Consider the following 17,952-nt stretch of genomic DNA (forward strand, 5'->3'; position numbering starts at 1 on the left):
GGTGTCAGGTTTCAGTCCAGCAGCAGAAACTGCAAACCAAGCCAGGCTGGCCGGCTCCGTTTCTCCCCTCCCCCCCCCGCCTGCCCCCCTGCCCTCTGCGGCCTTGTCCGGCCTGGAGGTGGGGGGAAGGAGGCTGAGACAGAGCCCTGTTACCTTGTCAGAGGCCAGAAACCCAAATGGGAACAAGAAAGCTCTGGCTTTATGTCTTAAGGGGGTGTTCACAAGTTGATCTCACTTTTCAATGGTCAAAACTGCTGTCAATTCTTAGAAATGACCGATAATTGGTCAGGAGAAAAAAACTCCCATCAGCCACCAGCAGCTTCAACTTCCTTAGCTCCCAAAGCTATCTTAAAGGTAAAGTCACCCCATGACACCAATGTTTTAGAGCCAAGACCCACAAATATTCCTGATGCTTTAGTTTTGGTGTGAAATTATCCTGCTTGGGGCAAGAAATCCTGCTTGGGGCAAGAAATCTGGGTTCCTCCTCCAGTGTCCGGCAGTTCCTCTCTGGGAGCCTGGAGTGGGAGTGGGGACACTGGGGACAGGGATGGGGACACTGGGAGTAGGGATGGGAACAGCAGGGATGGGAATGGGGACACCAGGAACTGGGGTGGGGACACCAGGTGCAGGGAGAGGACACCAGGACTGGATTTGGGACACCAGGAGAAAAGTGGGGACTTGCCAGCCATGCCCAGCTCCATTCCCCAGGATTCATTTCCTGCTCCATGTCCCATATCCAAGGTGTCCCCAGGAGGGTTTGGCCACACTGGGCTCATGGAGGGGCAGTGGGATAGGGGGAGGGGTCAGACCAGGCCTCGCTGTCCCCAAGTGTCCTTGAATGTCCCAAAATTGGTACTTGGGATCACAGAGAGGTTCCCTGGCCATGACCATGGCCATGACACGAGCACAAGATGACCGTGAGATGGGAGTGACCATGAGTGACACAACCCTGAGATGACCATGACCATGGGATGACCATGACTGTGACCATGACCGTGACCATGGCTGTGACCATGACCAGGAGATGACCATGACCATGACCATGGCTGTGACCATGGCTGTGACCATGACCAGGAGATGACCATGACCATGACACAACCACAACCCTGACCATGAGATGATTTGGACCAAGAGATGACCATGGGACAGCCGTGGCCTTGAGGTGACCCTGACGTGATCGTGGCCATGAGATGACCATGAGGTGACAATGACATGATCATGAGATGGCCATTACAGTGAGATGACCATGAGCATAAAATGATGGTGATCAGGAAATGACTGTGACCACAAGATGACCATAAGATGATCGTGACAATGATATGACCATGAGATAACCATGACACCACCATGGTCATGAAATGATGGAAGGCCTTGAGATGACCATGACTGTGACCATGACATGATCTTGACCAAGAGGTGCCACACCACACCATGGCTGTGTGGTGATCAAGACCATGAGATGATCATGACACAACCATGGCTGTGAGATGATTGTGACCATGAGGTGACTGTAAGATGACCATGAGAGGACCATGACCATAAGATGATGGTGATGATCATAACTGTGGGAAATAAGAAAACCCTTACAGAATAAGGGCCTTTCCCACCTTTGTTAAATCCTGGTCACTTCCATTCATTTTTGTTCCCCAAAAAGCAGTCTGGGAAGGGTTCAGCTGCAGGTCAGATGGTCCAAGAGTGGGCTGGTGGTCATCTCATGGGTGAGGCAGTGATTGGCTGGGGAGATGTGTGGCCACCACATGATCAGAGAGCTGATTGGGTAAAGGGACACATCAACAGCAATACCGCAGTGGCAGGCAGCCAATGTGTGCTTGTCAGGTTTGGTTGAGTTTGAGTTAGGTTTGGTTAAGTTTGGGTTAAGTTTGGGTCAAGTTTGGGTTAGATTTGGGTTAGGTTTGCTTAAGTTTGGGTTAAGTTTGGTTAATTTTGGGCTAGGTTTCGAGTATAAAAAGGCTCGGTTGGTTACAATAAAGGGTCTTTGAAGCAAGCAAGGAAGTCCGTGTGTCTTCGTTCCCCATTGCTACTCATGACGATGAGATGGCCATGACTGTGACCATGAGATGGCCATGATGATGACTATGAGATGAGTCATGATGATGAGCTATGATCCTGGCATAACCATGATATGATTGTGGCCATGAGTTGACCGGGAGACGATCATGAGATGACGATGACCATGACTGTGACCATGCCCATGAGATGATCATGACCATGAGAGGACTGTGACCATCAGATGACCACGACACAGCCATGAGCATGAGATCGTGACCATGAGAGGACCATGAGCATGAGCATGAGATGACTGTGATCAGGAGATGACAATGAACATGAGATAATGGTTCTCAGGAAATGACCATGACCATGACATGACTATGACTGTGGCTGTGACATGACTGTGGCCATAAGATAGCCACAAGATGACCATGAGCATTTCATGACCATGACACAGCCATGAGGTGATCAAGGTCATGAGATGACCATGAGATGACCATGAGGTGACCATGACTTAACCATGGCCATGGGGTCATTAAGACCATGAGATGAGCAAGAGATGACCATGGCCTTGATACAACAATGACCATGAAATGACCATGAGGCAACTATGAGAATGAGATGATTGTGACCAAGAGATGACCATGAGATGACCACAACACAACCATGGCCATGAGACCATTGTGACCATGAGGTGATTCTGAGATGACCATGAGATGACCATGATCATGAGATGACCAGGACCATGGAATGACCATTACAGTGATATAACCATCACTATGAGGTGACCATGAGCATGAGATGATTGGGACCAAGAGATTACCTTGAGATGGCCATGGCCATGTGTGACCATGATCATGAGGTGACTGTGAGATGACCCTTACAGTGAGATGACCATGAGCATGAGAAGATCAAAACAGAATCATGGCCATGACATGACTATGAAATGACCATGACATTGATAGCAAAAGGTTTTGAAAATTAGAAAATTTGGGGACTTAGAAAGAAAGTTAGGTTTGGAAAGCCCTGAGAAAAGTAGGCTCTGGGAAATGTTAGGCCTTGTGCTTGCTAAAGATCAGGTCAAACTGCACCTGTGTAATCAGTAGATGATCATGATATAATTGTTAGATATGATTAGATATAATTATTGTTTAAAGAACATCAGGAACAATGTTAGGGGGCTGGGGGGAATCACAAAAAATCCATGCTTGGGTAAAAACCATTTCTATTGTAAATAGAAAAATGTAAGTTTAATAATTAATATGTAAGTTATATAATGATAGAATATAAAAACATGTTCAACCCAAAACCAAGATGGGTCAGATTTGGGTATGTGTACCCCTGACACCCAGAGCTCTTCAATAAAGCACCTTCATATAATCATTCCATGGTTATGTGTGTTCCTGAACGCTAACATTTTGGCATCCCAGATGGGACATTGTGAGTGCTGCTGAGTGAACTAGCGACCCGATCACACTCCAGCCAGCACCGAGGGATTCTTGGGGAGCCCATCAGCCGCGACCGTCTCTGCTGCTCACAATGTCTATGGGAGAGAAAGGTAAGGTGCTTTACCTGGTCTGGGTGCCTGCCAATAAAGCTGCGCGTGGTTGGGCTAAAGGAATTCCTGTTCATATTGCCTAGGCACCGTCCATAAGACAACTGCGAAAGCGTCGCAGGTTCGGCATTTGTGGTGTATTATAGTTGTAACATGGAGAAGATTAAAGGGGTTTTGGGCAGCAATGCTCCCATACCAGGTACTTCTCCTTTGGGGTGCTTATTAGCACATTGGAAACAAGGTAACTTTGGGGAAGAATTACATAAGACTAAGTTAATTTCGGTGAGATCTCCCACAGAAAAAGACCCCAGCGACCCCATCTCATCCGTTGGTAGCTATAACCCCCTCTTCTCTCTCTCTTTACTTTGTTTTCTTTATCTCTCTCTCTCTCTCTCTCTCTCCCCCTCTCTGCTATCGCATAACCCTTGTTGGCACTAAAATAAAGGTACATTATTGTTGTTGTGATTTAAACTGAAATCCCTTTGTGTCCTTTTTGCACTCTGAGATCAAACAAACTTCTCACTGCTCCCACACGTGCTAGCGAATCGTGACATTTAAACTGGAGTCACAGAGAGGATTTCAGACAGACAGAAGGGGCTGCAGGTTTGTTGTCCAGTCTGTATTAGGGGAAGGACGTCTCACTCCGCTCCAGCCGCACCCAGCCCGACACTCCCAAAAGAGTGAGCGGTGTCTCGAAAGCAAGGGGGGCGACTCGAATTTCCCGCAAACTGCACACGCCGAGGTGAAAAGCACCCCACACTCACTTGAGGGCTCTGTCTGCAGAATTTCATAAAAGATCTCTTAGTGCAAAAAGGTGGGACTGTTTTTGTTGTTGTTGTGTGTATGAATTTTGACTCCTTGGTGTAGCGAAGAGACAACCAGAATTTTAAACTGAAGGAGTGCCTCCCAAGCAGATTTGGTCTTTTCACCCATACAGGGAAGCAAAAAGCTGTGTGTGTGTGTATAATTTAAGGTTATACCTCCCCATAGTGGTTTTTCCTTTGTAAAAATGAATGAAAACAGCAGTGCAGAAGTTAAAGCTGCATTTTATGCTCTTTTAGCAAAACACAATGCCAGACCTTCTCCGGGAGGGGAAGAGTGGGTGCTTAGTAACTGGTTTAATTTGAAAAATGTGATTGACAGAGTATGTTCTTTACAACATGAAACAAAATTTAAACTGGGCAAAAATAAAACTATACTCTGCTCAGTTTTGGGAGCTTGTCTTACAGCAGCTATAGAAATTAGCTTTAAGCAAAGAAGTGAGGAAAGAACTATAATAGACTCCCTCCAAAACCTAGTTAAAATTTTACAAAAACAATTAAATGAAGAAAAGAGTAAGATGAATCTGTTGCAAGCAGCCCTCCATAATAAAAATTCAAAAATGCTGACTCGCTAAAAGAAACAGAAGAGAGGGAAACCCCTCTCATTAATCAAATTTAACCTCAAAAAGAGCTAATTAATTGCAGTAGAAAATATGGACCTGTAAAAAAATCCCAGAAGACAATCAGAGAAAGCAAAGGGTGTTAGATACATTGGTTCTCTTAACAAATTTGTTTTCCCAGAAAAGGGAAAACAAATCTCTAACTGCCAGTATGGGTGGTCACTAGAGAAAAAGAAGAGGGTCCCCAGAAACGTAATAGACGGCTTATCACTTAAAAGTTGAGTAAAGCAGTTTCTAACTGGCACTGTCCCAAGTTCATTGTATCCAATGCCCCATTGTATAACCCAGCACACCTCCACAGGCTCTGGGCTATGAGCCAAAGCAGTCTCCTTCTCAGCTTCTGGGAGTGGAGTCCAAACAGCCTCAGAATCAGGGAAACTGGTAACTCTCCCTCTCATGGGTGAGCAGAGAGGCAGAGGTTGGTTGTATTTAAAATGCTTACTAGAAATAACAAAACTGGGGACATACTGATTACAGCAACTGTGGGTCCTAAATGTGCACCTATTACTTCTGTAGTTAACACTCAAGCCCAAATTTCTGTGTTGACCAATACAGACTAGTACAGGATTTGAGAGCAATAAATAGAATAACTAAAGATATTTACCCAGTGGTAACTAATCCCTACATATTGTTAACATCCGTAAAAGAGAAATATAAATGGTTTACGGTAATTGATTTAAAAGATGCCTTTTTCTGCATACCCCTTGACAAAGAAAGTAGGAAACTGTTTGCCTTTGAGTGGGAAAATCCAGAAAATGGAAGGAAAACTCAGGCCACCTGAACACGACTCCCACAAGGATACAAGAACAGTCCAACCCTATTTGGAAGCCTAAGCTCTTGGCTACGGAGCTGGAGATTTGGACTGAAAACGGGCAAGTACCGAGAGAATAATACCTGCTGTTACAATATGTTGATGATATACTGACAGCTACAGAAGAGAAAACAACCTGCATAAAGGTAACAATTGAAATTTTAAATCAACTAGGAATGGGAAGATATAAGGTGTCTAAAGAAAAGGCACAAATTGCCCGGCAGACTGTGATTTACCTGGGATGTGAAATCTCACAAGGGCAATGTAAGCTGGGTACTAATTGTATTCAAGCTATTTGTGCTATTCCAGAACCCCAGAACCTACATGAGCTATGAGTTTTCCTTGGGATGACAGAGTGCTGCCTGTGGATCATGGACTATGGACTAATTGCAGAGCCCCTGTATGAAGCCCAGAAGACACAACCACTTACCTGGGGCAGACCACAGAAGAAAGCCTTCCTCAAACTGAAGGAGGCATTGACAACACCTCCGGTGTTAGGATTGCCTGATCTATCCAAAGATTTTCAGCTTTTTGTGCATGAAAGATCACACCCAGCACTGGGAGTGCTGACCCAAGGTTTGGGAAGCTGGAAAAGGCTGGTAGGCTGCTTTTCCAAACAACTTGACAACGTGAGTGCCGGATGGCCTTCATGCCTGCGGGCAGTTGCAGCCACTGTGATGCTGATCCAAGAAGCCAGGAAACTCACAATGGGTAGACACACAGATGTCTATGTGCCACACATGGTGACCACTGTTTTAGAACAAAAGGGGGGCCATTGGCTATCTCCAAGCAGGATGATGAAATTCCAGGTAATCCTGACTGAGCAGGATGATGTCACACTAAAGACAACTAAACTTTTGAATCCAGCTTTGTTCCCAGGTACCACAACTGAAGAAGGCCCACTGGAACACGATTGTGTGGAAGTGATAGAACACACCTGTTCAGCTAGAGCAGATATGAAAGACGTCCCACTGGAACAGGCAGACTGGAGCTGTTTACAGATGGAAGCAGTTTTGTGGAGAATGAGACCAGATACTATTGAGACACCACCAGCTATTCACAACCCTTCACAGAAGTAAAAGTGAACGTCATTTATTTCTATCTTTAGCACACCTTTTATAGGGTTCTACAGGGTCCGCAGGCTAAGCAAGTTACCATTGGCCAATACACACAGGTTTACATTTTTTCTTCAGTACACAAGGATATTGTTTTGCTTTACTCTCTCTTCTGCTGGAAAGTTTCAAGCACTTTAGCCTTTAATATCACAACTTATTCCAGAGGCTGGTTTGTGCAGACAGGCCTTTCATGCCCACCTTCTTTTAGAATATTATCTACTGAAATCTTCTTGAGAACTGTTTTTTTACACTTACAGTCACCACATGGTGAGTTGCTCTTTTAGGCAATCCAATTCCAGGGACAGAAGATCTTCCAGGTCCCGCTCCTTGCTGCAGACAGGGCACTGCCAGCCTCAGGGGCCTTTGACGGTGCCTTCTGACCACAGTTATCAATTCTGATCAGCACTGAGAGACAGCAGCATCGTACCCCAGTGTCTGAAGGGGTTTGGAGCTCTCCTGACTTCTCACTGGATCCTGCACCAGCAAAATACCTGGGCCCTGCTTGTGCAGAAGTAACTGCCTTGCACTTACCCTTGGCCAATCTGCTCCAGTTCCAGGTATTTCTCGGCAGGCTCCCCCACGCTCACGGTGTTCCCTGAAAGAAACCACGTGGAAGATGCTCCCTCCCAGATGAGAGCCAGAATGCAGCCCCACTCCCTGGGGCCGGGAGCCCCTTGCTCTCAGCTGGGGAAGGACAATAAATGACCCTGTGCCATTCAGCTGCAGAGCAACCCTGGGTGCAGCTGATGCTGAGACACGCACACAGCACCCTGCTCTGGCACACAGGAACAGAGCAGACGTACTCAGCTGCATCAGGCTCCACTCCCCACTCCCCTCTGGCTGCAGGGCTGTGCTGCTGTCAGAATGTTCAGCCCAGGATCCTGCAGCACAGGGAGCTTCAGTGTCCTCTTCAAGAGCAGAGGGAGGTTCCTCATCCTCTTCCCAAAGCACTGCAGGTTCCTCATCCTCTTCCCAAAGCACTGCAGCTTCGCTGTCCTCTTCCCAAAATGCTGCAGGTTCACCATCATCTTTCCAAGCCACAGGACATTCTCTGTCCACTTCCCATGCTGGAAGATGTTCACCCTCCTCTTCCCAAGCCACAGGATGTTCTCTGTCTTCATCCCACACTGGGAGATTGCCGTCTTCCTCTTCACATGCCATGGGAGCTTGGCCATTCTCATCCCACACCAGGGGACATCCACCGTCCTTGTCCCACACCGGGAGATGTCCACTGTCCTTGTCCCACCCCGCGGGAGCCTCGCCGTTGTATTCCCAAAGCGCGGGGTGTTCGCCCTCGTCTCCCAGAACAGCGGGAAGTTCACTGCTGTCTTCCTCCTCTTTGGCCTCCTCTTTGCAAGCAGAGGGAGCCAGAGGAGGTGCTGATGCTGCTTTGGTGCCCTGTGGACAGACGGGAGCGTGAGGGACGGGAAGTTCTATCTCAGTTATCACCTTCTTTATCCTCAGCTACACATCCAGCTGCACTAAGCAGAAATAGGGTTCAGAGCTGTTCAAACTAACAATGGGCTCAAGTCGACATTGCCACTTATTGTTGGGAATTCCATATTCCACCATGGCTAAAGCCAGCAAGCAATCTTCTGCCTGTAAAACCAGTCCTGCAGCTCTTCAAAAGCTCTTCAGCAGAAACAGAAAACTGCCAGGGATCTCTTTGCTGCTGCTGCTGCTGCTGCAAAGACACTGACAGGAACTTCCCTTCAGCCTCCCAGGCTGGCACTCGGCTGCCATACGCCGAGCTCACAACTTGCTGCACAATTCTGAACACCAAAGCTTCCTTTGCCACTCACCGAAGGAAGAGCTGCTTGGGATCCACACGTGAGGTGCCCTGCAACGGGAGAGGGAACGTGAACCAGATGTTGTTAGGAAAAAACTGCCTGTGGTGGGAAATGAGCAAGGCAATCCCGAGAGAGCATTTTGCTTTCACAGCATCCCTCCAGGAGCCACAGGCCCTTCACACAGCAAGCAAGAGAGCAGCACTATTGGAGTGTAAAAACGCTCGCTCGCGGTAAGAGACTTCTCCAGGGTCAAGCTGTTCAAGTATAAGCAATTTATTATAAGGGTAAATAGAGGGGAGACCCGTGTCCGCCACCAGCCTCGGTGTCCACGTGGTCAGCGGCAGGAGGGAGAGCCTGCAGAGCAGGAGAAGCGAGGTTGGGAAAGGGGAGGGATGGAGTAAGAGCAACAGAGGGAAAGAGGGAAAAACCAGAGGGAGAGAGCAGGGAAGACGAGAAGGGTAGGAGCAGGGCGAGGGGGCTGAGAGTTAAGAGTGGGGGAGAGGGGTAAAGGGGTAAGAGGTAAGGGAGAGGGGTTCAGAGGTAGGAGAGAAAAGTTAAGAGAGCTAAGAGCTAAGAGGTACGAGTTAAGAGAGCGAAGTTCTTGTTACAATCCAATATATCCTTTTCTATTGTGAATATTCTAATTCTTAGTAACCAATCACCATGAGACACACACACTAAAGAATTTACATCCAGCCTATGCGCTTCCCTATATTAACATACAGTGTTGCATTTTAGGCTCTACAAGCTTTACAAGTTCTTTCCTTGCTTCTTGACCTTTGAACTTTCTATCAGCAGAAGGACACTGTTTTATCAACAGGGATTCTCCTCTAGCTGGCTGGGCTATTGTTCTTTGGTTAACCAGTACTCAGTATCCTAGGACTCAAAGCAGGCTTTCATTTCTACTTTGATTCTAGCCTTCATATTTTCAGAATCTTCTGCCAAACAATCACATTCATAAGGTTTCCCTGTTTCACCCTCCCCAACACAGCACAAAACACTGGGCTGTGTCAGCTCTTGGCTGGAGCAGCAAACGGAGGGAGTTCCAGGCTCTGCTGCCACAGACTCCCCGCTTGAGGGAACAGAACCCCCCAGGCCTCATTGCAAATGCTGTGCACGCCCCGCTGGCTGCAGACACCCCCTTTTTCAGCTGCAGCTGCTGGCGGGAGCTCTCCCAAACCAACCGTGTCCTCAGGGCAATTTGGTTACAGAGTCAACTCCGTTCCAGTGGAAGAACAGAAAGCACACAGCAAGCCCAAAGCCACAGATGCTGCACCGAGGGAAAACCTCAACTTACGTGCCAAGTGGGTTAAAAAATACCCCGAATAAGCCACAGAGAACAGAGTGCCAACTGCAGCAACCACTTGCTGCATCATTTTGGCTGCGCTGCACACGTCTGCAGACTGTACCCCTGCAAGCACAGAAGGACACCCGTCAGGGGCTGGGCTGGCTGCTGAGAATGCCTTAGGCAGGAGGATCCTCTGGCAACGAGCAGGCGCCCAGAGCCGCTCTGGACACTGAGGCCTCCGTGTCCCACAGCAACGGGAACACCTCGGGGACTGACTCGATCTTCTCGAGTGTGGCCCGGCTAGCTCAGTGATGAGGTTTCTCTTCACTCGAGTTTCGAGCCAGCATATATTTGTGGGGTTCACTGATTTTCTTCAAGAATCCAAGTCTATAGAGCGAGTAAAGAAATCAGGGGGGGACTCTCTCTCTCTGGTTTGCATTCCACAGTTTATTTCTGTGAAGGGGAATCCAAAGGACGAGAGACAAAGGATTTGGGGTCTGGGGGGGGTCTCTTTTAACAGGGTTTCTCAGAGGGAGGGAACATCAGAGAGAAAACCAATTATTTTTCTCAGTTAGTACATCTTACAAACTTTCTACAAATCAAGGTTACACACGCCAAGATAAGAAATAACAGACACCAACTTCTTCAAATGCCCACAAAGGTGTGGGAGTATTCTGTACAGAGGGGCAGAGGAGGAGAGAGGGGGGGCTTGGTTTCCTGGCAACACAGGGGGGAAAGAAAGGGAAGGCAAGGTAAGCATGCCCTCTCAGCTTCCATAGTTTAGAGGCATTCTGGGACAGGAAAAAGTTACAAACTTCCGTGTAGGAAAGAAGAGTTCTCTTCTCTCAACCCCGTGCTTTCCTGGGCTAAAGAAACTTCAAGCAGCTGGAAATGCCAGCGGGGTCCTCTCTTTACTCTATCCGGCCTCTCGCCGTGGGGCTGAGGAGAGAAACTTCAGTAACCATGGTAACTTGACGCCAGGTAAACAGGAGAAAGAGAAGCTGGGGGTGGGGGGAGAATCACAACTAAAAGATGGGAAAAGATACATTTCAGGCTATCAACTACAACAGGGGACGTGGCAACGTTCCTGTGACACCACAGCAGCCGCTCATGCAAAAACCGCCTGGAAGCTTCTCCTGTGTCACAAAGGAGCACAAAGAATCTTCCCAGGGCACAGCCTATTGCCCAAAGGATCCAAGAGGAACTCTGAAAATGCACCAAACAAGGACACCCCATAGGCCAGCCTGAGCACTGAGGAGGGATGAGGACAGGACCAAACCAAAGCAAACATGACCTGTAGTCACTGACACTGCTGAATAAAACCAGCAAGGCTTGTTCCATCTGGAATCTATTTTCTAGATCTTTGTAAAAACAAGCAAGACTCTCCACTCTAAATATACAGAAGGCAGGAACTGGGGAGGAGAGGGGATTAGGGAGGAGGAGGAGCAGGAGGAGGGAGAAAGGAAAAGGAGGAGCAGGAACAGGAATAGAAGAAGGAGGTTCCAGTGTCCCCTGTGTCCGCAGCACCCCCGGCCACGGGCCCATCGCCCCCACCTCATCCTGCAGGTGAGCAGAGAGCGGGAGCTGGTCCCAAATCCGTCTGGGGGTCCCTGAGAGGGTCTTTTTATTGGGGTGTGTTCAGAAGTCACAGATTGAGGAACTGAGCCCCAAATATTGTCTGGCGTCCCTGGGAGGTTTTTTTTCTCTGTGTGTGTAGGTTTGGATCTTGCAGGACCCCAAAGCTGAGCCCCTTGGGGGATCTTTGGGGTCCACGTGGCCATTGCCCAGTATTGGCTGGGGGAGGACATTGGTCCTGGGGACCCCTGAGAGAGCAAGGGAGAGGAACCCCTGGGACTCCCAGAGTGGGGAGAGCAGAGAGGGGCAATCCCAGAGCTGGGGGATCCTGGCAGCTTGGAGAGGTGGGAGCCTGGAGAGGAGACACTCCTGGGATCCCTGGGATCTCAAAGCAGAGCATCAGGGGAGAAGGGACCCCATGGACCCCGAAAAGCCCCTGGATCATCGCTAAGGAGGACCCCAGAGAAGGGGGAACCCCTGGAGCCCTTGGACCCCTATCATCCCAGGGAACTGAAACTTCTGGAAGCCCAAAAGTGCAAAGACAAGAGATGGGGAACTCCTGGGGGACTTCTTTGGGGCTGAATCTTGATATTTTGGACATTTTCATGGACACAAGACTCCTGCTGAGCTCTAGACATGGACTTGGGCGGGAGGAGCATCTACTCCAAGGCACTCCCACTTTGGTTACCCCCAAACCAGGATTTGTCATTCCATGGCCATGGCCAGATGGAGGAGGAGGAAAAGCCCCGGAGATCCTGCATGAGGAGGGGCTGCAAACCCAGCCCAGGGAGCTGCAAGGAGGAAAGATCCCCCCTGTGCCAGGAAGGTGGCCAGAGAGATCCTGCCGGAGCTCAGAGCTGGGGGAGAGAGCTCATGGCAGGGAGAAGCCCCACAAATGCTTGGAATGTGGGAAGAGCTTCAGCTGGAGCTTCAAGCTGAGGGAACACCAGAGGATCCATCCTGGGGAATGGCTCTGGGAGTGTGGGGAGTGTGGGAAGGGCTTCAAGAATAGCTCCCATCTGATCTGGCACCAGGTGATTCACACTGGGGAGAGCCCCTAGGAGTGTGGGGAGTATGGGAAGAGGCTCAGGAAGATCTCTGTCCTGATTAACCACCATAGGATCCACACAGGGAAAAAGCCTGGAAAGTGCTTGGAATGTGGGAAGAGCTTCAGTTGCAGCTCCCACCTGATCTGGCACCAGAACATCCACACAGGAGAATGCCCCAGCGAGTGTGGGGAATGTGGGAAGAGCTTCATTGAGATGTCCAATCTGATTTGTCACCAGAAGATCCACACAGAGGAAAAGCCCTACACGTGTGGGGAGTGTGGAAAGGGCTTCAGCTGGAGCTCCAACCTCGGGGCACACCAGTGCATCCCGAGTGTGGGAAGAGATTTCCAAGGAGCTCAGGTCTCATCAAACATCAGCGGATTCACACAGAGGAGAGGCTCTTCTTTCCGCTGCCCTGACTGGAAGGGCTTCACAAAACTGCACCCTCATCAGGCACCGGCGCATCCACACTGGGGAGAGGCCCTACAAGTGTCCCCAGTGTGGGAAGAGCTTCTCCACCAGTTCTCACTTGACCCAACACCAACGGAGGCACCAGTAAGGGAAGCCCTGTGAGTGCCCCAATTGTGGGAAGAGCTTCGTGCGCTGCTCCAGCTCCATCCCCCATGGGAGGATCGGCGTTGGATGATCCCCAGTGACCACCGTTGGGCAGAGACCTGTTGATCCGTGGTCCTGGTGATCGGTGTTGGGAAGACACCTGGCTGGGAGGCTCCACATCTTCCTGGCACCTGGATGAAAACAGAGGCAGGAGCATCCATCTGGACACAGGCCAACAATGGGAATTGCAGATTGACAGCCCCTGGAGATTCACCAGGATGCAGAGGTACACCCACAGCCCCTGGAGAAGCCTATGCTGGAGCAGGGGAATGCCTGAGATGAGGCTGTGACCCTGGGGGACACCTGTGGACAGAGGGGCCCCTGCTGGAGCTGCCTGTCCTGGAAGGACTGACCCCATGGCAGAGTGACCCATGCTGCAGCACTGTGAGGGGGCTGCTCCCCATGGAATGGACTCAGGTTGGAGAAGTTCCAGGAGACCTCTCTGGTGGGAGAGACCCCAGAGTGCAGCAGGGGAATGACTCCAGTCCCTGAGCAACGGGAAAAGCCCCGGAGATGAACTGACCATGGCTCCATTCCCTGTGTTCCTGCACTGCCAGGTTAGGATGCAGAGCTGGAAGGAGGGAGGGGTGGAAGGAAGGTGCTTTTAAGGGTCTTCTTATTCTCCTGCTCTGAGCTTATTGGCAATAAATTCAATTAATATCTCCTGTTTTGCCCGTGACTGTGTTTGATGAGGAAACGTTGCCGGTCCTTACCTCTTCAACACTTAGTTAAATTTCCTCTCCCTGTGCAGCTGTGGAGAGCAGTGAGAGCGGCTGTGGTGGGTGCCTGGACTCGGGCCTGCATCACCCCACTGCAGTGGGACATGTCCTTGTGTGGCCCTGTGCTATGGTGCCACAGGTGCTGTTACTTCTGTCTCCTATTGAAGTGAAAAAAACGCTCGCTCGTGGTGAGAGACTTCTCCAGGGTCAAGCTGTTCAAGTATAAGCAATTTATTATAAGGGTAAATAGAGGGGAGACCCGTGTCCGCCACCAGCCTCGGTGTCCACGTGGTCAGGGGGAGGAGGGAGAGAACAGGTAGAGCAGGGGAGGTGAGGTTGGAAGGGGGAGGGAGTAAGAGCAACAGAGAGAAAGAGGGAAAAACCAGAGGGAGAGAGCAGGGAGAGGGGGCTGAGAGTTAAGAGTGAGGGAGAGGGGTAAAGCGGTAAGAGGCAAGAGTTAAGAGTTAAGAGAGCCGAAGTTCTTGTTACAATCCAATATATCCTTTTCTATTGTGAATATTCTAATTCTTAGTAACCAATCACCATGAGACACACCCACTAAAGAATTTACATCCAGCCTATGCGCTTCCCTATATTAACATACAGTGTTGCATTTTAGATTCTACAAAACTTTACAAGTTCTTTCCTTGCTTCTTGACCTTTGAACTTTCTATCAGCAGAAGGACACTGTTTTATCAACAGGGATTCTCCTCTAGCTGGCTGGGCTATTGTTCTTTGGTTAACCAGTACTCAGTATCCTAGGACTCAAAGCAGGCTTTCATTTCTACTTTGATTCCAGCCTTCATATTTTCAGAATCTAGTGCCAAGCAATCACATTCATAAGGTTTCCCTGTTTCACCCTCCCCAACATCTCCCCTGTCTCGATGAACTATTTAAGATAATAGAAACTGTCTTGTTAGTTTCTGCACACACTGAAGTATAACGGGTACTGCTGCTAAGACTACAATTAACACTTATTAAAACAATTAAGCTTATTTTGCAGGGTTCTCTTAGCCAAGGTGCAAAGCTTAAACCTTTAAACAAATTGTCTAGCTTCTCTAACTTTTGAAGGTCAGATTGATTCACTTTAGAATTATCAATATGAGTTTGGTTGGCTAAATTTTTCAAATTTTGCAGCTGTTCACAAATAGAAATGGTATGATCTGACAAACAGATGGTATCAAAGCTTGCAGTCTTTGGCTAAGGCAACCCAGGCATTTGTCTTGGGCTGATTTACAAGTAAATTTTTACTACAAAAATTAAAGCAAAAGGGTAAAAACAACATGCATTCATGCAAATAACAGGATTTCGTTTTTTGGGGGTTTTTTTTTCTTGAACTGTCTCTGGTAGATCACTTTCTTTCAAAGTCTTTCTAAGTTCCTTTGTTTGAACTGTCACTGTTTGTGCTACAGTATCTGCTTTTGAATAATCTCTTTCTTTATTTCCCTCTATTTCTCGCTCCCATTCTCCCCTGTGTTTCGTGGCTGCTGGTTGTGGTGCTGGGGGATTCAAGAGTCGCGCGCGCTGTTTCGTCATGGGCTGTGACGGTGGCCACGTAGGTGAACCCGGGAGTGGCAGTACATCGCTGCACGGTGGCCGTGGCGGGAGCCGTGTGCCGGCGTCGGGTGGCTTCGCTGGTGGACGCGGGGACGTGAAGACGCATGGCGGGGACTGGACGGTGGCTGGGCTGGGCGGTGGCAGAGGCGACGCGGGTGTCAGCAGTTGTAGAGCCGGGGTCCCGTGCCCGTTCTCTTTCTCCCCCTCCGCGGTTTGAGAGGCTGGCACGGGGGGGTGGCACGGGGGACCCGTGGCCACCGGCAGGAGCGTCGGCGATAGAAGCTGTGACTGCGCATGCGTGGATGACGTCAGCGCCGCAGGGCAGCATGGGGGGGCGGTGCGCGGCAGCGGGAGTTCCGAATCGGGGCGCGCCGCGCCGCACAGATCGGTGTCGCTGGACGGCGGCGGGGCCGGCGGCCCCAGGGACGCCGGGAAAGCGGAGCCTGTGGGGCGCCAATGCGGCGGAAGCGGCACGGAGGGGGTGTAGGGGAGCGGAGCCGCGGGAACCGCGATGCCGAGGGTGGGCGGGGTGGCGGAGCCGGGAACCACGGTGTCGGCGGGGGAAGGCGGGACCGCGGGGACCGCGCCGCCGGGGGTCGGTGGAGCCGCAGCGGCGGCGGGGCCCATAGCCGCGGGGGCGGCAGGGCGGGGCGGGACCGCACCACCGGGGGAAGCTGGGACGGCAGGAGAGGGGCAAAAGCGAGGGGGCGGTGGGACGGGGAAGGCGGGGGGAGGGGTGGGAACGGAGCGTGCCGGAATTGGGGTAGGGGGAACGGGGGCCGCGTGGTCGGGTGGAGGGGTAGGAGAGACGGGGGTTGCGGGGTACGGGGGGCTCGTCGCGCGTTGTGTATTCGCAGCACACATTTCTACGAGTGCCCTACATGCTGGGACCGACTTTGCGGCCGCCATATCTCGGCGGGAAATGTTATTAAAAAGCTTATTACCAACTGTCCCAGAAATCTCTAGTAAAAAATTCTGAGTGTTTTGCGTTTGGGAAATGAACTAGAGTCCAGGTTAGGAGGGGTTTTCGTTCTCGTTTAGGCAAATTACTTTGGCTGGCTTTCACTAAGAATTTTAGTTGCTTATACAGCTTTTTTTCTGGGGTAGGATAGCTTTGACCCATGATAGACTGGTTTGTGACTCATCTCTTATTTAAATGATGTTGGCTCGTCTCTCAGAGCTCTGGCGATGGGTGCTGGCCAGGCACCTCCCGTCCGTTCTCGGGTGTCACTTAGTAATACTCGCACATAACCACGCTGCAGAGTAGTCTAAAAGCTACGGTCTGGACACTGCAGCGGAAAAACTTTTCGAGAGTTCGGGGTGTAGATGCTGTGGCAGTGTTTGCCCCTCGCTCGACCACGTAGAGGCTTTCCCTGCCGCTTAGCCCAGGTGGGCCGTCGCCTTGCAACGCACCCCTTAGCTCCACGGGGGCTCCACGGAAACCAGGGGTTCAGACGCTGCTTGGCAACCTTCACCCCGAATAAACCACGCAGGGGATGTCCCGTGTAGCACAGAAGAGATGTGGCTTTGCCACCCTTTCTCGTGTCACAGGGCCCTGCGGAAACCAGGGGTGCAGAGGTCGCCTGGCAACATGCACCCCGAAAAAACCACGCAGGGTGGGTATCCCTTGTAGCACAGAAGACATGCGGCTTTGCCACACTTCTCAGTGCCACAGGGCCCTGCGGAAACCAGGGGTGCAGAGGTCGCCTGGCAATCTGCACCCCGAAAAAAACACTCGGCGGACACCTCTAAAGCTCCGGAGCTGACGCTGCTAGGCAACAGCCGGCCCGTGCCAGAGGGTGCCGCGGAACAGGGGAAAGAGAGTTACAGTGTTACGGTGATCAGCCGCATAAACTGCACTCTAGACAGCCTTAAAGGGTGAAAAGCCAGTCTTTTTAGTTACCAGTGATGGAGAAGTGTCTCACCGATGGAGAAGGCGTGGGACGGGTCTCGAACGTTGGCGCCACTTATTGGAGTGAAAAAAACGCTCGCTCGCGGTGAGAGACTTCTCCAGGGTCAAGCTGTTCAAGTATAAGCAATTTATTATAAGGGTAAGTAGAGGGGAGACCCGTGTCCGCCACCAGCCTCGGTGTCCACGTAGTCAGGGGGAGGAGGGAGAGAACAGGTAGAGCAGGGGAGGTGAGGTTGGAAGGGGGAGGGAGTAAGAGCAACAGAGAGAAAGAGGGAAAAACCAGAGGGAGAGAGCAGGGAGGACGAGAGGGGTAGGAGCAGGGAGAGGGGGCTGAGAGTTAAGAGTGGGGGAGAGGGGTAAAGCGGTAAGAGGCAAGAGTTAAGAGTTAAGAGAGCCGAAGTTCTTGTTACAATCCAATATATCCTTTTCTATTGTGAATATTCTAATTCTTAGTAACCAATCACCATGAGACACACCCACTAAAGAATTTACATCCAGCCTATGCGCTTCCCTAT

General features: G+C 50.3%; 1 protein-coding gene across 1 annotated transcript in view; it reads left to right on the forward strand.

Annotated features, from left to right (window-relative positions):
• LOC102102660 (uncharacterized) overlaps positions 1-17,952 on the forward strand; it is a 191,330-nt gene that overhangs the window by 144,933 nt on the left and 28,445 nt on the right. The window contains 2 exon segments of the mRNA XM_088068938.1: positions 12,466-12,954; positions 13,088-13,234. Of these exon segments, the coding sequence (XP_087925064.1) occupies positions 12,466-12,954; positions 13,088-13,234 (636 nt within the window).

This window comes from Pseudopodoces humilis, chromosome 33 (genome assembly GCF_049639895.1).
Source record: "Pseudopodoces humilis isolate 2021_Gansu_Grassland_sample_001 chromosome 33, ASM4963989v1, whole genome shotgun sequence".
NCBI lineage: Eukaryota > Metazoa > Chordata > Aves > Passeriformes > Paridae > Pseudopodoces > Pseudopodoces humilis.